Raw genomic sequence first — 25,166 nt, 5'->3', positions numbered from 1 at the left:
AATCTCGATTAAAATATTTTAGATACTTGATATTTAAGATATTATAAATACCGAAATGCTTCAGATCCGTGATATTCTAGTATTAAACGGATTAAACACTCAAGATTTCAGAACATGCGGGCGTAATTTCACCGGTGACTTCAACTCGATCAAATAAAAGAGAAAAGAAATTTCTGTCTTCCGATAATTCTTTTGATAAACTCAGCCGTTCAATTTAATTGTTTTAATAACGTTTGATACAGACACTCTACTACTGTGTAAAAATATCCATGTCATGTTTTTTAGGTTAGTCGAGTAGCATGAATCATCAATAAATGTAATAACTCCTTGAATGTTTGGTCCATATTGGAGTATCATAGATAACCTGTGATATTTAAAAGAATTAGTTTACTTACGCATTAGAGATTCAAAGACAACAGCATATTAAAATATACTGAATAAATATGTCAGACACTGGAACTACCGATGATTAAAGCATCAAATTTCCATCAGAGACACTGAAAAAGAAAAGAAAATAGAGAACTTTATAATACAATAGTGCACAAGCTTATATTTATACACTTTATGAGAAATCATTTAAATCTCTAAAAATAGTGTTCTATGTCTATAAAACGAGTAATAAAAATTATTAATTAATTGATCATTTTGACTGTTTTGGCAATTCTAGTGTTAAAGATGAACGCATCTCTGATTTGGTTACATGTTTCCAATTGATATTAAATTTTTATATGATAATTTTAGTTGAGCACTCAAGTGCTTAATAGAGCCTTGAGTTTATACTTTATAATATTAATAATAATGGTAGATTGTGCAAATATAGAAATGGCAAGCACGCATTTAATATGCGTCATATTGACAAATAGTTTTTCTACTAAATAGAAAAAGAACTTGTATTGAATAATACGTACAAAAACAGGCTGTATCTTGGAAATGGTCATGTTAAGCGTACGAGATCTTATATAATACTTATAATACTTGAATATAAACTGTTATATAAACAATAATTATTATATATAATTATTTAATAATAATATATAGTTATGTTTTTTTTAAATTTGTCTAGGAATTGATACAAAACAGCTGTTTCAATTCACGACGGAACTATGGATTTACCGCCTGATTTAAGGTATTTACGTATTTAAAAAAGAAAAAAAAGAAAAAAGAAAGAAGGTAAAAGTTCTTCTTCGATCGGATGATCTGATTAATCAGAGTTAAACGCGGCGATTAAATCGATCGCCGAGCAAGAAGAGGAACGAAATTGAGTAGATGTCGCGTAATAAATTGGAACGTTTCACCTTCACTCCCCGGTTAAGGGACATTAGGGTCACGAAAGATTCAGCGGCCACCGATTCCACGAACGAGGATAAAGCGGGGACCTCTTGCTGCAAATTGACTCCTTTGATCAGTCTGGAAAAGAAGGAGAGCCCGGTGAATCCGTACAATCGCGTGGACTGGACGAAAATGAACTCGAAATGGCCACTTCCGGACACGAACGACAATGAGATCAGCGGTGTTAACAGCCTGCCGCAGCTTGACTGCGGCACGTTCTCCGGATCGTTCGTGGACACGAGTTCCTGCTGCCCCCGGGAGATCTTTGACAAGCACGATACCGACGCCGTCAACAACCACAGGAGTATCGTGCTCAAGGACGACGAGTGCTGCAAAACTCACTGGGCCAGGAGCGAACGTTATCAGAAAATTAAAGCGAAAGTCGCCAGGGCCATCAAGGTAGCTGAAATGAAATTTAAATAGAAATAAATTGGATTGGCTCGTTGCGCGGATTAGTTGGATATTTGTATCTGTTATTCGAATACTTGTCATAAAATATGCATGCGTGTATGTTGTTATTACGTGTGTTGTATGAAGCACTTTGAAATTCCATCGATACTATAACGAGGCACGATTATATTAAAATTTGAAACCAATCTCGAAATGTATACAGGGCGGCCCATTTCAATTAATGAATGCAATTATCCTCGTTAACTGTTCGTTATGCGAAAAATGTTTCGAAATGAAATTTTTTTTCGGAGTGGTAATTATAATTATTCAGCGTAGTTGGTTTATTTCTATTATAGATGGACGCGTGAAAGAGAAATGCACATCGATATTTTTTTTCTTTTTTTATGCAATATTATCTGTAGAATAAGATAATTGCAATTGTATATTAAAGTACTCTGTATACATATCGTAAGGCGTCCATTGCAAAGATATACTTTTGGTAAGATTGATACGTAACATGAATAGCAATTTTAAACATATAATAAATAATCCCACTGAATGTTAACTGTGAGGTTTATTAATATATAATGGACAATTGAATATTTCTGATAAATACACGTGTGTATTAAATATTTCATAATTCCCCACATATTTCTAGATTTGTTTGTAAACTTAGCAATAACTGTGACTAATTTTAACATGGTTTTCATCACACACATAATACATCCTTATAATAAAAATAATAATAATAATAATAGTAATAATTCGTGAATAATTGTAGCTTTTAGAAGGATATAGTGACTTTAAGATATTTTAAAGCACGTGCTACCGTCTTTCAGAGACACAAAATATTTTTGATACGCGGCGAGTTACCGAAATTGAAAGAAGCTCTGGAGAAAAGGGGCTGGGTACAGAAACACGAAGCTACAAAAACGAGGGCCCTACCTTACGGTTAGTTTTCTTGTCTTTCTTAATTAAATCTTTTTCTTTACATTCTACTCTCGTTAATTAAAAATTGACCGCATAAACTCTGATGAGATGTCTAAATAAAAGAGGCAGCTGTCTCGCTCGCTACCTTGCGTTTTCTCATCTTCGTCCTTTTTTTCCCCATATTTCTCTACCGTGAGTGACATCGTGAAAATTTAATTCTCGGATGTTTGTACATTCGTGAAAGATACAAAGATACTGAAATATATATATATATATACATACACAAAATGTAAAATAAATATAATTCATGTTCATTCTTAATATTCATACTTAAATAATAATATTAATATATTTTTAAAATCGTGTGCAATAATAATGAATAAAAATATTGCAAATAAGTAGCATAGCAATAAGTTTATTACACAACATTCGTTGGATGAAACAAATTTCTGACTAAATCTTACTTCTTTAATTTCGTCGATAAAAATACGAAATCTATCATTGAATTTTCAGGCAGCATAGCCAGCTTAGAATCAAGATCACTGGGCGATTTGACCCACCCGGACGGCAGTTTGAACGAGAAAGCTGTAATTTTCGCCATGCTACGCCACAAACCGCCAGACTTTATATGGGACTGTCGAAACGACTTTGTCGATTGGCATCGCGGCCTCAGTAACAACACGATTCTCAACAGATATCAAAAACCTTCCGTCTACACCTCCAAGGTTAATCACCATCCTTTTATTTTATCCGATTCCCCTGTTTTCGTGTGAGACGACAATATCGCGCGATAATTTTCGACATGACGCGTGCCACTCAAGATACAGACTACATTTATATAATTATCAACCTCGTCAAGGGCCAAGCAACAATTTAAATTTCTCGAGTTTCTTCACAGAACATCATGAGAGTATATAGAAGAGAAATGACGAGGGGGAAATATTAAACGAATTTTTGGAATTTCGTCTCGCGTTTAAAAATAGAACCGATTGAAAAGAATTGCAAATGAAATGATAAGGTTCAAGCGGAACGATTATGATTAGAAGCGTGACGATTTACATCACAACGTTGGAAATATTTAAATTTTTCTACAACTGTAGATTAAAATTCGCTTCATTCCGCAACATTGCCAATATCTGCGACATAAATTATTGATGAGACAAAACACATGTTTGAGCTCAAAAGTATAATTGTTTCAAGGAGTACATAATTCAGAGTAAGCACGTACGAAGGTCAAATTATGTTATTCCTCGTCATGAGGAAATGGTCGCTATTAAGTTATAATGTCAAATACATCGTATTCACGTACTACATGCCATTTTATTATATCGCGTCAAATATAATTATTACATCACGCTACATTACGTTGACTAAATTAAATTACACGTATATTAAATTCGAGTTGTGCTCGTCATCGAAACGCGGATACGGAATTCAAATTCTAGTAAACTCCAACTGGAACCTCATCGATCAAACTTGACAAAAATGCTTACGACGACGTATAATGTAGCTAGGAATGGCTCGTTTGTTGGAAGAAGCCCACTGGATGTACGAGGAAGATGTGTCGTCGGTGCTGTTCCCACGGAGTTACAATCTGAGCAGAGAACCGAAAGCTTTCCTCGACGACTTTCGCTTGACCGCCGCCGCCGGTTTGTTGAAATGGTTCGTCGAAAGAATGCAAGACGACCAGAGTCCCCCGGAGACTGGTCACCGTCCGATTCCAATGAGTCGGCTGGAATTCGCGATGAAACGCTGCGAAGAATTGATCGCCCATGAAAACCACCAGAACATAGACAAAGACTTTGTCACCGAGTTCGAGGAGGAGGAATGGAACTCGTTTTTGGACGATTATGCCGCGGCTGTGCACGAGGGCGCTGGAATCGAGGCCACGTCGGAGAGAAGTCGAGAACAGTTGCAAGTATGACACTCGTGTACTTTTATCAGTTTATGTTGTTTATTGAGTATTATAAAATAATAAATAATACAGTTAGACGTGGAGAGCTCAGTCAGTCAGTGTGTGTCATTTTTTATTAAAAGTGACTTGTGCTATATATATATACATATTTTTTTTTTAATCAAACTCATGCAACAGTTTAATTGTGATATTAGTATTTAATTTAATTTTATTGCAACGACTGAAATTCTTAAAATCGACTGTTGACAAATTTGACAGTAACATTTGCATGACAGTTGTTTCTAATGAAGATGACTTACACTGATTGGTTTTTGAATCCTTCGTATGTTATTATCTTGTAGTGTATTCGTTCATTAAAAACACAAATGTCTAAGAAAGAGCATACGCAATATTCTCAAAAGTGATGCAAGAAATAAACGAGACAGTTATTTATGAAATAAATGAGGGAGCAATTTGAACATCAGGCTACAATTTCGCAGGATTTTTAGAAACTTACAATTAAGGCTAATTCATCGTCACGTGTTCTTCTGATGGCGAAATTTTCATTAAAAGACTCGAAAGATTGACTTGGATAATTATACAATTTCAAGAAGCCGCGGAAAGTAATTTATTTATTAGAATAAATTTTCTTTAGTTTTAACGATCTCTAGTGCGCAGAATGTTATATTTAAAACAGGTTTTCTTGGAAGTCCTCATTTTTCAGTCGTTAATTTTTACGCTGCTTTATAATGTTATAAATAACAGGAAAACGAGAATTTTAAAAATCTACTTTACATCGTCATATTGATCCGCGAATAATCATTGAATTATTCAAGATAAATACAATAATTTGTGTTAGATTATTCATTATTTTATCATTTTCTTTATATCCTCTCCGACAGAAATTAGTAATAAAATTAGACCATGCTAAAAATTCCCGAATTTCTCAATGGATAAAGAACTAAAAATAAGGGAAATGTAGTCTAAATTACTTTTCACGAAGCTTCTCGAAATTATGTAAGTTAATAAAGTTAATAAAACATTATTTCTCACTTACTTACTATGTTATTACTTCTTGAAATTATTATCAAGTCGTTATTATTTTTTTGAAGTTATCCAAGCTCAAGTAATTACCATTATTTTGCTTCATGTTAAATTAACAAAGTCAATCATTAATTATTCTTGCTCCATCATTGAAGAAACGTGTCGCGATAAATTAGCATTATTTTCAAGAATAACTAATATGCTCGTTCTTAATCAGTCGTGTTTTCCAATGAACGAGTAACACGATTAGGCAAATAAATCCTTGCTTTTAAATTCAAATTCTTCCCCTGACGCGAATGCGTCGAATTTTAAATCTCGCCCGCCGTCGGCATTCGATTACGTTATTTAGAAGTATCTGGAGCTGACGAATCCGATATTGGCGAAATTGAAAGAGATTGATCCGCAATACGAGCTGAACGGAATGAGAAACATATGGATCTTGAAGCCGAGCGAACTTTGCTGCGGTACGGGCATCAGTATATCGCACAATTTGAAGGACATATTCCGAAAGATAAAAAGCAAGCCAAAGGATTACTTCATTGTCCAGAAGTACATTGGTACGTGAATAAATTTATTTATTGAAATTCCCATTTCTTTTAACCCGTTCTTTCATGCGTTTCGTCAATTCTCAGAACGCCCGCTGTTGATTCAGGACACGAAATTTGACATAAGGCAGTGGTATTTGGTTACGAACACATTCCCCATGACGATATGGGTGTTCAAGTAAACACATGAACTCTTTAAACTTTGTAGCTTACGTTGTACGTACGCCTCACCGTTTTTTGCGAAAAATTCGGAAAATACGAAGTCTGATTTCTCGTTAATTTTTTTCTTCTTTTTTTTTTTTTTTGTCTCTTGCTGAAAACGCAGAAAATTCTTCACGAGAGATTCTTCCTTTAATAAAAATTTTTCAGTTCTCCCCGATTCGTTTCAACTCATTCATTTTCGTCCATTTAGTTTCCTTTTGCTTCACTTCGTTTCCGTCCATTTAGTTTTCTTTTAGTTTAGTTTAGCTTCACTTCAATTTTTCATTCTTTTCATTAGTTTGTTTCCAATCGATCGCAACTCGTTGTCGCCAGATCCATTAATCAATCAAGAAAATTTAAAAAGGACATTACTTGAAATTTAATAGATTCCATATTTGATAGAATTCATGGCAAAGTAACGGAAATAATATACATACTATGTAAAAATCCGTTTTTACGTTACACTTGTAGTATTTCTACGTATTACATCATACGTAAATATAGATTACAGATTTCACATTAAACTTAATTTTTTTATAACAAACGATAGTTTAATAAAACGTACGTTCATTTGTATGTAACAATTTAATTTTATATGCACGATAATTTAACTCTTTCTTTTTTTTTTTTTTTCGTAACAAACGATAGTTTAATAAAACGTACGTTCATTTTACTCTGTCGTTGCGTACCCGCAAGAAGAGATTTAAGAAAAGTGATTTCTTGCCGAAGAAAAGCGGCACCAAAAATTTCCCGAGAAGAATCTTCTCGATGGAGATTCCATCAAAGAATTTCCCCGATCCTTTTCCATCCTCTCTCCTTTTTCTTCTCTCTCTCCCTCTCTCTCTTTCTTTCTCTCTACCCAGGGAAGGACTCCTCCGATTCAGCTCGAAACCCTACACTTTCTCAACTTATCACGAAGCGATTCATATCTGCAATACCGCCATTCAGGAGAAGTACGACGCGGAGAGGCGGCGACGGAGGAAACGCGGAGATTCAGAGGAAGTTGTAAAATCGATTCGCGATCAAGAATGGGACTGCGAGAAGCTGAACGAATATTTAAAGTAATCTCCTCTCTCTCTCTCGGCCGGCCTGTACGTTGCGCGAGAAGTTTCGGTTATCCGTTCGTTACGCTCGATAGCGTCGCGATGATTCCGCGATTGATAAGGTTTGATCAAGTATTCCTCAAATATGCTTGGAATCTTCTCTCCTTGCCCGTCATCTTGCTCTCGTTCGGCGAGGATTTTTATTTTATTACACATTTTTCTTTTTCCGCGTTTGCCAAAAAAAAAAAAAAAATAGCAGAATCAATTGGCAGAGTCTCCAAACTAATACCAAGTTTCACGAGTTTTTAACTATCGGAATATTTTTAAATATTTAAAATATTTTCAACAGTGGAATTTCGAAATATTTCCATTCCGCGCGTTTGCATTTTTACAACTTTTGCACGCACTTTTAGGCGTAGAATAGATTTTCGAAAAGGGAACGAACTGACGAGCGTCAAAGCACAGAGCGTCGACGCTTTGAAACTGAGATCAGGTTTAAATCATGGACAGTGTCCTCGACAACTTGCTCTTAGAAATGTCCGATACATTTATCAATTTTCGTCGACGGAGAGACTCGAGTTGCATACTTGATTTAATTGGCGGCTATACAGAGATTTAATTGCCAGGCAAACGGGGCACTGCGGCGAGCCGTATTACGACAACATCTATCCGAAAATGTCGGAGGCCATAGTCCTGACGATGCTGGCCTCCCAGGAACACATGGACAGGCGACGGTGTAGCTTCGAGCTGTACGGCGCCGATTTCGTCGTGATGGAGGATCTTTCGGTCTGGTTGATCGAGATCAACACGAATCCTCGGATGTACCCGCCCAGCTCGAGAATTACCAAACGCCTCTATTCCAATGTTCTCGAAAGCTTGGTGAAAGGTTAGCAAACTATGATCTATCTATAGGACGTCGTTACACAGAGAGAGGGAGAGAGAGAAAGGGGGATAAGTTGTCAGAAACCGAGACTGCGGGCGAAAGTTTTCGAGGATAGTGGCCGGGACAAGTCAACGAGGCGGTATATTCCGGTTTCCTCGCGGATAGACTCGACCGAGCTTTTCGAATCGTTTAGTATCGACTACTACGCAAGTTGCCGGATTTCGATTAAACAACTTTGCTTACCAAGGTATACGAATCAAGAGGACAACCCTTTACTCTTTCGGCAACGTTGCTTTCAACGGAGCCACTCTAATTACCCTTATACCCTCGGATCAATTACGCCGAACACATAATTACGCTTTTCATTTGAGAATAGAGCATTTATTTCTTTGAAAATCAATGAAATTGCGACACAAATAGCTGGAGGCTACTCTACACGTAGAAAGGAGTGAAAAGGACTTTATCACTCGAAACGGAGACCGTAATTATAACCAGAATGAAGAAACACGCAAAATAAAAATTATTTTCTTTTTTTATTAAATTTTTTTTTTTTTTTTTTTTTTTTTTTTTTGCTTACCAAATAACGTTTACAAGTGCCTGATAAATTTTTTTTTCGTTGCCAATTATATTGGCGAGGGAAATTCATTTCGATTGCTCGTAACAAGTTACCAGCGAGGGAAATTTATTCGGTTAATTTCCGCGAAATTTACGTCGCAAAGTGATTTTACGATTTTTAAAATGTTTCAATGTTATAAGCGACTGAAATAAATTTCGTTGTAAGCGACCGAAATGGAATTCCGTTCGCCAATAATGGTTATTGGCAATGAAAAGAAAAAAAGAAAATGTTCAGTCACTTGTAATTTTTATTTGCAACCAAGCTGTTTAATCGCGCAGTTTTTCGAAAAATACTTTGAATCAATGAACACGTCTCCGATTTAAAGTAAACAGTTACCGATCGTTTCCGTAAAAATTTTCGCAACAACTGTAATTTTAGGAAAATATATTCAAACTCTATTTTCTCGATACCGAAACTTCAAATGGCAAAACTTTATTTCACCTTTCCACTTGCTTCTGCTCGCAGAAATAACCTCTTGTTAGTTATTCACTCTTCAATTTGAAATTAACAAAATTCAAGTACACTTGTCAAAATTTCAAGCTCAATTTTCTACAAAACATTAAAATAGTCTTAAATTAAAAAAAAAAAAAAAAACACTATTTTCACTCCAAGATGCATTTTTCTAAAATTATCTTCCCGTTGGTCGCACACCCTATATACATTTACAAAAAAAGAAAAAAAAAAGAAATTCTTTGATTGTACACACGAATCATGAACTCGAAAGGAAAAGAGAAAAAAAAGTAACGAAAGCTTTCGTAGTAGTTTCGGGAATGAAGTTTCTTTCTTTCGTTCGTTACCTTTATTTCTGTTCGACCTCGCTCCCTGCGATCATGTATGTTCTGTTATGCGACACAAAAGTTGCGGAGGACATTCGGCTTCCATTTGAATTCGTGTGAAAGCACGTTTGCAAAAATCACTCGAAAAGCGAGAATCTTCTTAGGCCAGTTAATTCAATACTTGTACTGTAGCAGCTGCTACGCTCTTTCAGTCTCTCGCCGGTTGGATTATGCTCGGGATCTACGTTCGTTTCGAGTCCTGTTGGCACGGAATTCTGTCGGGTAAAAATAAATAAATGAACGTGCTTTCGCGTCAATCCCATAATAACACACGTGTCGAAACGTGTCATATTAATAATGCATTGCAGCAGCTGATTCGAAAGATTCTCGAGGCGGAGAAAAAAACAATGGTACGAAAGTCGATCGCATAGCCTGATTCATATTTTTTTAGATTCAAAGATGGAACTTCGGCGGAATTACTATGCACTATGCTTCGGATATTTTCTACATTTTTTCGTGTTCTTAGTAGTCTGCGTGTAATTTTGCACTTTGAAATTTTCTTCATAAAAATCCGCGAATACTGGGATATTATAGAAAGTATAATTATATCTTAATTTGTACAGACTCTTCGTTCGCATTCTGACGTGATTATCATTTCAATAATATCGTCATTAAGAACTCGACGACCCTTGATCTCTTGGCTAGAATCAAAAGGGTGGTTCATTCGTACCGGAGTTCTCACCTAATCGTGAACATGTAACGAAATTAACAAATTCTGTAGCAATTCATTATTCGCGCAATATCGTTCGTTGAAGGAATATTTAAACAATATATAAAATAATTAGGGAACAATTCCAAATCAAATTGATCCATTGAATCAAGGCACGTCGAATAGGCAGAGCTTACGTTCAACGTAAAAGACTTACCCGATAGGAAGGAGAGAATCTCAATTTCGCCAGAGATCTACGAGTTATTTCCACGGCAAATAAACTAAATAACAATAATAACTTCTTGTACGATACATCATCCTACAAAAATAAAGGATAAGAGAGAAGAAGGAAGAAAAACTTTTTAGGAAAAAAAGAAAGAGCAGCGCGTTACGGCGTTATTAATGCTCACTTTCAATTTGTTCCAGTGATAATGGACGTACCGATGGATCCGAGCGCAGACACCGGCGGCTTCAGCCTCGTGTACAAGCAAAACATAGCCGACTTCCGGCCTTATCTCGGCCCCTGTCTCTTCGTGTTCGGCAAGTCGATAACGCTGCAGGAATATCCGCGAAAACGGGAGCGGAGGAAGAAGGGAGGAAACGGCTGGGTGAAACAGCAACAACAGCAACAACAACAGCAACAACAGCAGCAGCAGCAGACACCGCGCGCGTGGACCGCTCCGCCGATGATTCCACGATTAAGAGAACCGAAAATAGTCGACTTTATCGACTACTTGAACACTGCCCGCTGCACCGCCGCCAACTGATATCCTCGTTCGTTGATCGATTCGTTGCTCCATATTCGATAAATCAAAGCGTAGCGTGTACTCGGTTAGGGACAAAGCGACGCGCGGGCTCGGTTAGGAAGAATTGGCTAGGAAAGTGGCAGTTAAACGTACAAAGGAGCGGTGAAACTCGCAAACGACAGCTCGGCGCGGCGAAGTCGTTAAAAATTGGGACGACCCAGCTTCGTTTCACTTTTTCTTTTCTTTTCCTTTCTTCTTCTTCTTCTTCTTCCTCTTTCGCGGAACGTTCGAAACAGTTCCGACAGACGCACGCGTTCAACCCTCGCGGCAAATTGAAAAAAGAAAGAGGAGGAGTCAGTCGTCCTCCTCGTTAGCAGAAAGTTGACGATCGTCGCGCGTCAGGGTGATTTCCAATAGCACGTAAAGTACTTCGAACGAGTCCACGCGTCTAAGTGTGAGAACTTGAGTCTCGCACACCTTGGTCCTTTTTTTTTTTTTTTTAATTATAAAGGATGATATACCGAGAGGGTGGTGAACCATGTGAAAAAACAAATCGGAGGTGAAGAATGAATTCTTTGTATTTTGTTAAGGTTTCGCTTTTGAAAGTTTACTTGAATTTCAATGATTCTGAACTAGTCGGGGACAAAAAATGGAATTATTCTAGAATATAGACAAAGATGTGGGATTATAATTCTTGCACAAGCCGCTTGAAAGCTGAATTTAAAATCTGATCAATAATTTTCGACACTTTATTAAAAATCGTGACGTGCAACGCGCGTTGAAAATTTCGAGCGATGTTGATTCAATTGACCGAAGGTCGCAGAACACAAGACGTTTTCGTCTCGCTTCGACGTTCACTCTGTTCGAACTACCGGACGCCCAATTAAGAATCATCCTGCATTAGCATTTAGTTTTCAATTTCGTGGCGCACGAAAATGAAAATTCCGTTGGATCTCGGTGTATCCTCGGGTTCCTCTCGCGACTCGAGAATTATTCGAGCTATTGCCACGATCTTGCGTCTGCTGCTGGCCTGTCTAGCTTGCTCGGGATCCCCGTGCACGTACAACTTTTCAGGAAAAGTCAGTTGCACCGAGCTTGTAATTAATGGGCGCTAAAGATAGAAGAAGTAATCAACGCTGTCACCAGCGAGCGGCATCGCTGCGTCGTCCTTTCTTACGTAACTTCCTGCCAGAAATACCAACGGATTCTAGTCGCTTGAACTGAACAGGAGAATCCACTTCTCCCTGGATTCTCGTTTCTTTTTTTTTTTTATCTCTCTTCTTCTTATTGCACGCGCATTAATCCCTTCGCTGTTACAAACAGAGACATCTCGTGTCGCAATTTCGTTCGTGAGACGCTACAGAATAAATATCGTTCAAATGTTTTGGACAAAAGTCGATTCGTGGATATCACTACGAATGAGATACATCGAACTGTTGTAATAAAGAAAAAGAATCATTTCATTTGTAGCGTCACGTGTATGAACGATATTATTCGACGAGATATTTCGTCCGTAGCAGTGAATGAATTCAACGAGAAAATCAACAGAATCTGATATGTCGTATAACGAACTTTTTTTCTTTTGTAAACAAATATTTTATTTGTCCGCAAAATGCAACAAGGATAACTGTTTCAGAAACAAAACATAGTGACGACGTGGTTTCGAGCAGCTACTATGGAAACTTTCCTCGATAAAACGATAAAACTCCCTTGTAAGATTTAATAATTTTTTTTGTTGCAATAAAGTAGGAAATCGGATTGAAACGTGCTTATTGATTATATCGGCTGTCCCGGCTCAATTACGGACAATCGACTTGTACGTCACATATTGGTGGTTCTATGTGTAAAAACCAGTCGACGAGAGAAAGAGTAAAATGTTTTCTGAGAAAATCGATATCGAATATTAAATATACCAGAGTCAAATTAATTTCGATGCTGGACCGAAGTGAATAATACGCAGAGGATTATTTTACGCGGGGAAATAAGTGGGAAATTGTAGAGTACAAGTTTTTCATAAAACGTCTCGTTCTCGAGAAGATTCAATTTGAAAGTTTATCGAGCGCGAGTGCGCCATGCCAACGATATATATATATATATATATTAATATATCCAAAGTCGAAATGAAGTCTCACACGGAAAAAATTTATTCTTTCAATTAATTTTTAACACGTAGAATGTCCAATATGGAATTACTTAAATTCGAATCTCTGGCGAACGAGGGCGAAGTCAGAATTGTTAGTTTTGCTGGGAAGCATTTTTAATATTTAAATTCAAAGTGAGGTGTCAGGTCCTGGTTCGCAAAAATTGAAAACTCGCACGTCTCGCCCCGTATTGTAACATCGAAATGTGCGTCGTGTTGATCCATATTGCTTTGACTGTTGAATATTGCCATCAGAGAGGAATGTACTTGAAATTTTCGAAACTCGAGAACGAAGGCTTCGACAAAAAGAATGTCATTCTTTCCTGTTCGACTCAGTTTTACACGCCGACGAATCGCGGGACAGTCTCGCGATATAAAACAGAGAAAGAAAAGAGAAATAAAAAAATTTTCGTTTCCTTCTTTCACTCTCTCTCTCTCTCTCTCTCTCTCTCTCACACACACACACACACACACTGTCGACAGATTCTCATTCTAGAGAAACAGTCAGAAGGTAAAGACAATCGTTTTATTGATATGTACATACAATAAATTTATTTACAAATAATACAATAAATTCTTGACGCCGTAAGTTTATTCGTTCTTGATGATATATCTTAACAAAATACTACGTTCTTACCGATTATTGTGCCGTGCTGATATTCGAAAACTTCCTTGGTCACGGGAATTTAATTGTAAATATAGGTAATATTCGGTTTTACCCTGCGCCGAAATATTCACCGAAAGAATGTTATCGATCATAGGCAATGCGATTTGAAAGTGAAATCGCGCAGTATTATCTCGTATCGGGTATTCCATTCTTTTCTATTTCTCTCGTTTTTCTTTTTTTTTTTTTTCTCATCCTCCCCATCCGTGTATCCTTTCGTTCCTCTTATACAAATATTACGTTAGCTACTATTAAAATTATAAAACATATTGGCCGTGTCTCGGCGTACGACGAACTCCCATCACCGTGATGCATCGCGGCCGGCCGTTCTTCTGTAACAGAAATTTCGTTTCGGCTCGCATGAAATACTTTCAGGCAGATATTTCCAAACGATGCTTCCGATCGGCCGACGAAAATCGGTGGGTATTATTCGAGGAGACATTCCAAAACGCAAAATATTAGAAAATATCAGTTTCGGCAGGAGATGGAGGACGTGTAAAATATTCTAAATTAATAAATAACAGAAACATAATATTAAAAAATATTAGCTTCGAGGAATTATTCCTTTGCAGGATTCGTTCATGATATTCGAGGAGACAGCAAACGTTAAACATTCTAAAGTAATAAGTAATATGAACTAGTTATTAAATATAAATATTAGAAAATATCAATTTCGGGAAATTATTCGTTCGCAATATTCGAGGAGATGGCACATGTAAAATATTCTAAATTAATAAATAATAGAAACGTAAAATATTAAAAAATATTAGCTTCGAGAAATTATTCCTTTGGAGGATTCGTTCGTGATAATCGAGGAGACAGCAAACGTTAAACATTCTAAAGTAATAAGTAATATAAACGTAAAGTATTAGAAAACACCAGTTTCGGGAAATTATACCTTTGCAGGATTCGTTTACAATATTCGAGAAGATGGCACATGTAAAATATTCTAAATTAATAAATAATTAGACACATAAAATATTAAAAAATATTAGCTTCGAGAAATTATTCCTTTGCAGGATTCGTTTGCAATATTCGAGAAGATGGCACATGTAAAATATTCTAAATTAATAAATAATATGAACGTAAAATATTAAAAATATTAGCTTCGAGAAATTATTCCTTCGCAAGATTCGTTCATGATATTCGAGGAGACAGTAAACGTTAAACATTCTAAAGTAATAAGTAATATGAACTAGTTATTAAATATAAATATTAGAAAATATCAATTTCGGGAAATTATTCGTTCGCAATATTCGAGGAGATGACACATGTAAAATATTCTAAATTAATAAATAATAGAAACGTAAAATATTAAAAAATATTAATTCGAGAAATTATTCCTTCGCAAGATTCGTTGGTGATATCCGGAGAGACAGCAAACGTTAAACATTCTAAAGTAATAAATAATATAAACGTGAAATGTTAAAAATATTAGCCTTGAGAAATCATCATCCGTTCGCGGAGATATTCATTTCAAATGGCATCGGTGACCGATTGAGATGAAATTCCTCTGGGTATTGCGAGACGAGATGATGGATTTGAAACGGTGATGTATGAAGATCGAGTCTTCGAAGCTTCAGGACTCAATCTTAAAGGCTCAGTCCCTGAAACTACTGTTACGCTCAAGTTTCTGGAACTTCAACTACTTAGCTCTTGAGTGAGTAATACGCCACTGTCATTGACATACGTGACATTTGACAGTCTACGATGCTATTTATAACTGTCATTGCATGCAATTCAGGCAGCTCGAGATTTTTGAATTTAAAGAGTCCGAGATCTTGCAGCTCAACGCTTGAACCATTCAGGGTCAATCTAGAATTTATCAAACCGCAGACTCAAAGTTTACTTTAACGGCATCGATTGGAAATATGAAATTTTAGTTCCGAAAACTGGCGAGTTCAAAGGATATACATACATATAGAGTAGAGATGCGAAATTGAATATGCATATGGAATTTTCGTATAAATGATATTTCATCGAATACAACAAAAGAAAAAAATATGTGGTGTTTTGCAGGATGCTTTAGCGTTTCAAAAAAAAATTTTTATCCGTGTCACTGTTCTGGCAGATACGAATTGTTTTCGTGGAATCAGTTTTACACCAAAATTGATTTTTCATGAAAAATTTAGATCAACTTCGTTACAACTTGTTTGTTGCACCTTCGTAAAAAATATCATGCTTTGAAACGAAACCAACGTTGTTTCTGTCATTCTTGTTTACGAAATTATAACAATTATATATGACTTAAAATATCGATCATTTTTCATCGTTTGCGTTTTGCTGTAGACTGCGAGTTTTTTTGTACAAATTCTTGGTTTTCCGTGAAAATGGTTTCCTGTGCTAGATATTATTAAAAAACACACTGGATCTTGGAAATTTTCTATAAAAATCCGCGGTGTAGACTTAAGAGTACTTATATGCATGTAGCGTGAAATTATGACAAATTAATATTGTCTTTTTTTGAAACAACCTGAGATTTTTCTGCTCGTCTGAAATTTTTAGTCTCTAAGGTATACACAGATTGAAACCGAAACAAAAAAAAAAGAAAAAACAAAAAAAAGTAAAAAAAAAAAAAAAAAAAAAGGAAAACAAAGCGAAACGACGTATCTGTTTCAGTTGTCAAGAAAAGTCAAGATTTTGTATTTCAGATCTGCTATCTTATTCCATGATATCCACCAAATTTTATCTCGATTTGTCTGATTTTATCTCGGTCTGTCGATGCCATTCGATTTAGGATATCCAAGTTCAATCTTCCTCTAAACTCCATTCGACGATTCTTTTCCTTTTTCTTTTACTGTTTCCTCGATATAACTCGTCGATTTCCCTTTTTTTTCGATAACACAAAAATTTAACGTACAGAATATCTCATCTGTGATCCCCAAATATCACTATGAGGACGAAAGAAATATTTCGCCTGAATGTTGAATTCAATCGTATTAAGTGACTAGTATCTTGCAGACGTTGTTTTCTCAAAATTTTCAAAGTCGATATCTTTTTCTTTTCAAATAACTAGTTATTTTTTGGAAAAAATACACTCAGACGTTTTCCGCTGTTCAAGACGACTTTCAGTTTTCCGAAAATGAAGATCATACCTGAGAGGAATAATTAAAAACGAGACTAATAATTAAAAAAAGGGTTGTACACAACGTGTCCGTTTGACGATTCTTTCCCTTTATCTTTTCCCTGCGACTGAGTGTCGTCGGCTGCGCGTTTTTCGACTGCGACTATGTTCCGTCGTGTCGCGATAACAGCGCAACGATTCGGACAATTAAGAGAAAGAACGGCAAACAAACGTTCACGAGCGGATCAGTCAGGGACACGATGACAGTGATAAATCACTGTCGTGCACGACGCGTCGCATCGATCTGCATTCGCGTCAGGTAAGGCTATGCAGGCCATTGTACCCAAGCAATTAACGTTTGAAGTTGATAAATAACATACCGGAAACTCGGCTTAACTTATTCCGAATTATCGTTAAAACCGCGTGTCCGCTTTCAGCCTATGATAAGACACACTCTAATAATTTACCAACTGCGAACGAGCTAAGGCAAACGCCAGTCCCTCGAAACAACGCTCCCTCAAGATTACCGCAAATTTCGAGTGTGTTTTTCGTTTGAAGATAGTATCGCGTCAGTAGTAATAGTGGTATCGTGTCAGAAGCGTGTCATTATTTAAATAATACAGTTATTTAATAAGGAAAATATGAATATCTATCTAGGTAAGTGTCTAATAGAAATGAATATCTAAATAAACGTGGTGTAAAAAAATAATTAAGAAAAGTATATGTTAACTTGTACACGTAAATGGTACATTTTATTTAACTCGATGTTATCTTCGACTAATCTTGCGTAAATTTGTTTGTATGTATATAAAGCTCTGAACTGCTTTATCGCTTGGACTCTCAAGTCAGGCAATTTTTCATTTCATTCCATTTCGTTTCAGCGTTTTGCGATTGCAGAAACAATTTGTCAAATCACTTCCGATTCTATTGTCAGGTGTGAATACAAAATTCCTCACGATATTTCACGCATGCAAAAGACGTATAATATTTCGGAATAAATATATGGTAGAGAATTTATCGTCGGAATAACTATCCCGTATCTAGTACAACGAGACTCTAGTTTACTGCATGCATTATTTAACGTCACATTCAAAAATTCCTCGGCTAAAATTCCTCGTGCTGACATTACTCGTTATTTCATTTCGGTCGATTAAATCAAACGAAAGATTATTTACGAGTTATATATTTGACTCGGAGGCAAGATAAAGTTATTTGCCCTGTGTTTATTATCGAAATAAAATAATCCATTATCTCAAATCTTTTATCTTCGCTTCAAATAAAAATTTGTTCAATCCCGCGCAGGAGAAGTCACTTCCTTGTCCAAATCAAATAAGTAATTTGCAAACAACTCTTTGCTTAAATAAATAACGAACGATCGTAGCACGAGCTTAGTTCAAGTCACTCAGTTTATGTAACAGAAAATGGAAATTTCCGAGGAAATAAATAAAGCAAAATTATTTTATACATGATGAAAGATCTACAATGCCTGTGTCAATATCTTACGTTTATACTTATTTTTCATGCATATAATGAAACATTCTTTCTATATCATTATGCATAATATATTTCATTATAATTATATAATTATATTAACAATATAATATATATCATATGGCGATACATAAAGATTCATAACGAAATAAATCGGAGAAAAATCGTTTACCTCTTCAAACAAACTGACGTACGATTATATCAAGATAACATCGAGCCAGATAAGATATCGTATCACATAAATGATCACTGTTCAAGTGTTCTAGTTCTAAGAACAAGATCATCAAGTTAGTTTAAAAATGAACCTCGTAATAAATTAGCGAGAACGATTCATTATTTTCTCTCGTCCGCGTTTCAAATAAAACTCGACACCGGATAGACTCCGCTTTAATAGCGTCAGCCACGTGACGTTTCACCTTTTCATTCGACGTCATTTCCTCGCCCCATTGAAAGGTGATAAACCGTGTCAGCTTCGCGCCTCGAGTCTACGCGACGTGGAAACGTCGCGCGAGATGCACGGCTTTCGATGAATTCGAACGCCCTGGCTACGGTCAGATCGATCGCGACAACGTCGATTCTAGGCCAAATCCGCCCGCGCGGCGTTCTTCGCCTCTTCGCCATTCCCCAAGAAACAACGGGAGAAATATTTCATGGGAGATCGATTAATATGACGGAAGGTCGAAACGAAGAAGGAAACAGCTTATTGAAATATTTCGTCGTTCACGTACCGTTGACAACGTGCACCTTGATGCTGCTGGGATTTGCGTTGCTCGGCTCGCAGGTATAGATCCCGGAGTCGCTCAGCACCGCTTTCTGGATCATTAAACGACTCGTCGTTTCGGGGCCCTTCTCCGTCACCAGGCTAATGCCGCCACGCGGCGAGTCGAAGTTAATTACCTGCACCGAGAGATAAAAACAACCCTTATTTTCCCCGCTCATTTTTTTCTCCCGTCCCAGCGAGAAAGACCGGATGATGATCTTTGAATCTGTTTGCGAGCGGCCTCTACTCGTTGAAACTTGCCAAATTTCGCAACAGTGTGTCTGTTCGTTCGCCACGTGAAAACGAGATGAATTCAGATACTAACTTCATTGTTATGAAGAATTAATCAAGAATATGAAGATGATTTATAATAAAGCCATATGGAGGTTAGTATCGTAGAATATTAGTGTTTTTAAAAATTAGACAATTACGAGAAGGGAAAATTAATTAAAAACGTTTGGTGGTGAGAAAACGCGATTGTATAGAAAACTACGTAACTGTGTGGAAATCTACGTAAGAATTAATTGCAATTAACAGCACAATTAGTGATAATTTTACTGTATAAAATTTCTATAATTTGTTGACTGTTTGTTTATTAAGTCTGGAAAGTCGAAATTTTCAGAAAAAAATCTATAAATTTATATTAATTTCGCCATTCCGTCTGGAACAATCTAATATCTTTCAACTGCTTATAGTGGTCTCCCTCATTAGCTGCTGAAGTGGTCAAAATAACCAATCCATAATTTTTACTCGATATTTTATAAATCTAAAACGTATTTTTAGGGATTTAAATGACTTTTCGTAACACCTTGTGTACTATAAAGTTTCCTCTTTTTTCATGTCTCTGAAATGGTCGACAGAGAGTGTTAAAGAGAACAACTCGATGTGTAATTATCTCGAAAAGTGACAGACTGAAAACCTTCTGAGACGAGCGAAACCGAAGGAATTCTTCTTCGAACGTTACTCTCCGGGATTAGGTCCGGATTATTTTCCTCCGTAGGAAAAAAAATTGCATTTATTCGTTGCGCGCAAAGCGTACGTGGATTCTGCAAAGAGACACTTGTAAACCGAGAATAAGATAAAGTCGCAGTGCATTCGTGTGCGGGCTGAATGTAAGCGCATTACGGGCGAAGTATCGTTTCTTTTTTCTTTTTCTTCTTCTCCTTCTTTTTTTTTTTTTTTTCTTTGTCCGGTTTAACGTGCGCGTTTGCAACGTTGGAAAAATGTTATTTAACGCGGAAAGGAACGGGCGCAGGTTTGTATTCGAGAGGAACCTACATAACTGAATTGTACGCATTTACTTTTCAATCAGCGGAATTTAATAGAATCCGCAACAACGGAATTCGTTTGAGGGGAAAGAAATACGAGAATGTTATGCAAAACCGTGTGTTAATGCGTAACGAAACGTAATGGCTGAACAATAATAACTGAAATTTGAAACATATTGACTGTCACTGGTGACCGACATTGCTGGTAAAATGGTGGCGAAGAGAAGAAAATTGAAAAGACAAATGACACAAGACCATTCATAATTTTTATAAAATTCCACATCTCAATAAACTGATTCTTTGCTAAAAACATGGTACGTTGCTTTCTTATACAAAATGACTGGTGCTTTAAAAAGTTATACGGTTGCATTTAAGAAAGTTTCAGCACTGAATATTTTCTAACTTTTCTAATAATATTCTGTTAAAAAACGGAGAAATGATTAAGCACCGGAATTACAAGTGTGTCAATATTTTTAATTCTCGAATTTTTATTCTCGATTTTTCATATTATTATTATATAATTCATTCTTGCAAATTGCTATCACGTACATTACTTTTGTATGTAATGGCCTATTTATGAAAGTAGGTTTTGCCAATATATCATTTGTTTTCATAAAGATATTGCAAAAAACTTGGCGTGCCAATACTTTTTTGACCCACTGTGTATTTTACATATATATAAAGATTTTGATGTTATTTGTTGAATCTCGATGTACGTATACTCGTGTGTGTGTAAGTAATTTCGCTTACGTCGATTTTGACCTATTTTTTAAAGTATCATGAAACTTAAACTCTTGTATCCTGTTGTTGAATTGCCTAAGGCACTTGCGTTTCGGAATATCTGAAATTTTGCTTCCGATATTATACTATCGTGTAGTTTGCTGTCGAGCAACGCTTGAATAATATCGAGCGAGAACTATCGAACCGTAAGGTAATGTTGGTTTTATACTAATCAAATATTCTTATTTTATTTCTGAATGACAAATATCACGTCTAACGAACTTTATATATTAGCATATTTTTTTCATCGATACATTAATAGTTACTTTATTACCCTTTATAATACTGTGCAATTTGAAAGTTCGAGATGTTTATATACCTGTGTACATGATTGAAAATTCTCTCTCAGAATTTTGAAAATTACTTCGCTGTTGTGTTCCATCAATATTGCAAAAATATCAAATTTTTTACTTTAACAATCACGAGTTCGTTTCTTTCGGAGAGGATATCATGTGTCTTCATGTGAGAAGAAAATTCTGAAGATTCAAACGTGTAGATATTAAAAACATTAAAATAAAGATATTAAAAAAATTTCTTTCCTAACGTAACAGTAATTTGCAATAGTAATTGTTACTATACTAACTGGAATGAATGTTTCTGAGTAATTAGTTATTTGTCACGGACTCTAATTACACAGAAAATTATTCGTCAATCAATACAAAGTGCTCATTTATGCACTGATGAGGTACATCTACGAAAATTAGTAACTTCAACACCAATACTACAACAAGTATCCATTTTCCGGTTCAGTTAAATATAATTCCGTTTCATGAATTTTAATTGAAATTTACGAATTTTTTTTCTTATCATTTGTTCTTTGAACATTCCTCTGTCCGCCACTTGAAATACATCGCTAATCACTGACACTGTAATCGTCACACTGACAATTCATTGAAAACAAAACAGTTTTAGCGTCAATCGTCGATCGAAACGTCGACAAACTGGTAAAAATTACCGGCTGAAAGTCTCGCGGCATACGAAGAATAGGAGAGATTACTCGCGTTTACTTGGCGCGCAAAGTATCCTGCACGATAGCTACGGATTACGATCGGTGGGCGGCTTGCATACTAATTAAAAAGGAACAATATTGGATCCCGAGACAGATATCCAGACTTTTTGGTTCGCAATCATTTCCTCAAAGCTGCCGTGGCAGCTTTCTCATATTCTCGTGGAAACTATCTCCCCTCCCGCTCCTCACCGTCCCGGTGGATTTTCGCGCACTACCATGTAATACCGTTGCCTCGCACGAAGACAAAAGGTTCGCTATTCTGCTTCAAGGTTCGCGAAAAGAATGGTAAAAAGACACAGGTATATATGCGAGCCGCGTGTTCCCTCGACGTATTCCCTTTGAGTCGGCACAAAAGAACTTCTGCTGAACACGTGAAATGAACCAGGCGAGTACCTTGGGCTCACCCGGAGATTCGGCATTAATCGCGTTTCATGTTATCACATGTTATTACTCGTTTGTTGGCAAATAAATTTGTGCGATGATGTGCAGTGGAGCTCTGTTCTTTATCTGGATCAAATTTTCGCCGATATCATCCGATTGAATGAACTTTTTCTAGTTGAGCTGAACCTGAACTTTTGTGTCTCACTGTCCTGTCGAACGAAAAGTCACTAGCAGAGGAAAAAAAATCACCTGACATTACAGCAGAACTTCGTTTATACGAATTCTACTTTATTTGGATCAAAATTTCGATTGATAGTTGATTGAACGAACTTTTTACTGGCCGAACTGATTCGTTTGAACCTAAACCTCCGTGATGATTGCGTGAACGAAAGATCGTTGGTAGATTTCTATTGTGTAAATTACTTCAATTACAGTAGAACTTCGTTACAACGAAATTTTAGTCAATCGGATTAAACTCTTGCCGAGTGGAAGTTAATTTTCACTTCAGGGCTCAAGAATTACGTGAAATAAGAAGATTGGACACTGAAAATTAAAATATACGGATAAACAGTTGTTCACTGTGTTCTTTCACTTCTTCAGTGATAAGTGATAACTGATAAACGATAATAGTTGGTAAATAAATTTATGAAAATAATAAAATGGATTCAATTTCGATAGAACAGAGATGTATATCGAGAGATATCTCTCGCAGAAATTCTCGCACGAACTCTATCTCGTTGTTCTAATGAATTTTACAATTAATTTCCATGTTCATTTCATTCTGACGAAGCAATGTCACACCGAAAGATATCTCTTGTTAAACTCTCTGCAACAACTCCATTGTTATTCTAATAAACTTTATAATTACATTACAGTGTGGATAATTATTGAACCATCCTTGTAATTATCCAGGGAATACTTACCTCGGTGTTGTGACTCCAAATCATCATGGGCGGTGGTTCCGGAGCGTACCTCACGACGCAAGTTAGATTAATGGTGCTACCCTTATTCACGAATAAATCGGGAGCTCCGACGATGATGGTAACCGGTTCTGAAACGAAATGTTTGGCTTCTGTAATTTTTATTCGATCTGAGACAGTTATTGGCAAGCACGATGCCAACCGTATGAATATAAATGTCGATATTTTCAGGTGAAATACTTCTAGAAGAAAGATATATATAAAGAATAGATACATGTAAATATATATAAAGAATAGATATATATAAAAATATATATAAAGATATATATATTTTTTGAAGCAATACTGAATGATGGCAAAAGTACAAGGAAACAATATTCTGAATTACGACTTAAAATATTATTTGAACGTTGCATGGTGTAACGTAACGACAATCAGATTGAACCTTCGTTCTTTAGAAACATATCTTTCTGCAATAAACGATGTAAAGCAAGATGATGATAACGTAACATGAGATACCCTGTATGTATGTACACTTTCGTTACAAAGACTCTCAGAATACTTCTGATTCTCAATATACTTCGATTACGAATTTTAAACCGTTTTTAAATTTTCCTTTAGCAAAATTATTGCAATATTTCTATTGTACAAGTTATTAAATTTAATTATTACAACGTAATAATTCGTTCATAATTTTTCTTGACTATAATCCCAACTGTAACTTGTGAGAACGTAACAATGTACATACGTACTTTTCGGAGTGAAAGGACTGACCCGTTTCGGTTTTTAATTCATGCTAAACAATTCAAAAAAATGTTAGAAGCTCGGGGAGTAACCGAGAAAAGAAAGGGACAGTATGACGAACGAATCAATGCCACAGCGATGGAATGTAACGTTATATCAATGTTCGATATTTTTATCGGTGTGCGAAACGTAGAAACGGAAGTGTTAGGCAACGTTTATTCAGGTCAAGTCAGTGTGATAAGATCCTCTCATTTAATAGCACGTCCCGGTTAGGATATCAGAGCAGTCATTAACGGTGTACCTGCGAGGATATACGAGCTCGCGGACGGCCTGGTTTCACCTGCTTTGTATGCCCGCATAAAATCTTTGCATGGATTTCGTACGTATCCTCGATTAACCCCTTCCGCACCGCCGCCATACATCCCCGCGTCCATCTTGAACTGAATTTCAAACACATTGATCATAGATGCAAGCCGGCTTGCGTTTCGTTCACATTTCCTTTCTCTCTCTTTTAGCAACCGTGTCGTTTCAATCTTCCGGGCGAAAGCAATCTCCGATCTTTTCAAGTATCGTCCCCTCACTCCTTTAGGCCGGGTTGTGTTTTGAAAAATTTCTCAAGCATCAGGCAACCGCGTAATTTCCAAGAAGACGCGTAACTGTTATCTCCCGGCGCTCGAGTTACAGCGAACAGCATGAATCCCCCCTCTTGTTACCAGACCGCAAATTTTTGCGCAATTTTTTTTGTATCTTTTCTTTTTTTTTTTTTTTTTCACAATAAAGAATCTGAAATATTACATTATAAAATATCCATACAATTTAAAAATTTCATTATTTGTTAC

The 25,166-nt window shown here is 36.3% G+C and overlaps 2 protein-coding genes across 3 annotated transcripts in view; one reads left to right on the top strand and one right to left on the bottom strand.

The window, feature by feature from the left end:
* Window positions 1–1,105: 1,105 nt before the first annotated feature.
* LOC122536638 (protein monoglycylase TTLL8-like) lies at window positions 1,106–13,682 on the top strand. The gene is made up of 9 exons (XM_043669130.1): window positions 1,106–1,728; window positions 2,559–2,670; window positions 3,163–3,374; window positions 4,160–4,567; window positions 5,937–6,144; window positions 6,220–6,310; window positions 8,003–8,262; window positions 10,787–11,134; window positions 12,743–13,682. The coding sequence occupies exons 1-8, from the start codon at window positions 1,267–1,269 to the stop codon at window positions 11,125–11,127; spliced, it is 2,094 nt and encodes a 697-aa protein (XP_043525065.1). The 5' UTR covers window positions 1,106–1,266; the 3' UTR covers window positions 11,128–11,134; window positions 12,743–13,682.
* Window positions 13,683–13,758: 76 nt separating this feature from the next.
* The window catches only part of LOC122536639 (zwei Ig domain protein zig-8-like), a 77,284-nt gene continuing 65,876 nt past the window's right edge, over window positions 13,759–25,166 (bottom strand). For both annotated transcript variants that reach the window (XM_043669131.1, XM_043669132.1), the window contains exons 4-6: window positions 23,587–23,714; window positions 19,194–19,362; window positions 13,759–14,242 (exon numbers count right to left, since the gene is read on the bottom strand). In XM_043669131.1, coding sequence (XP_043525066.1) covers window positions 14,136–14,242; window positions 19,194–19,362; window positions 23,587–23,714 — 404 coding nt within the window. In that variant the 3' untranslated portion in view covers window positions 13,759–14,135. The remainder of the gene's footprint in view (window positions 14,243–19,193; window positions 19,363–23,586; window positions 23,715–25,166) is intronic.

Source organism: Frieseomelitta varia, unplaced genomic scaffold, assembly GCF_011392965.1.
Source record: "Frieseomelitta varia isolate USP_RPSP 00005682 unplaced genomic scaffold, Fvar_1.2 scaffold_859, whole genome shotgun sequence".
Lineage (NCBI taxonomy): Eukaryota > Metazoa > Arthropoda > Insecta > Hymenoptera > Apidae > Frieseomelitta > Frieseomelitta varia.
This window is presented reverse-complemented; position numbering and strand designations above follow the sequence as displayed.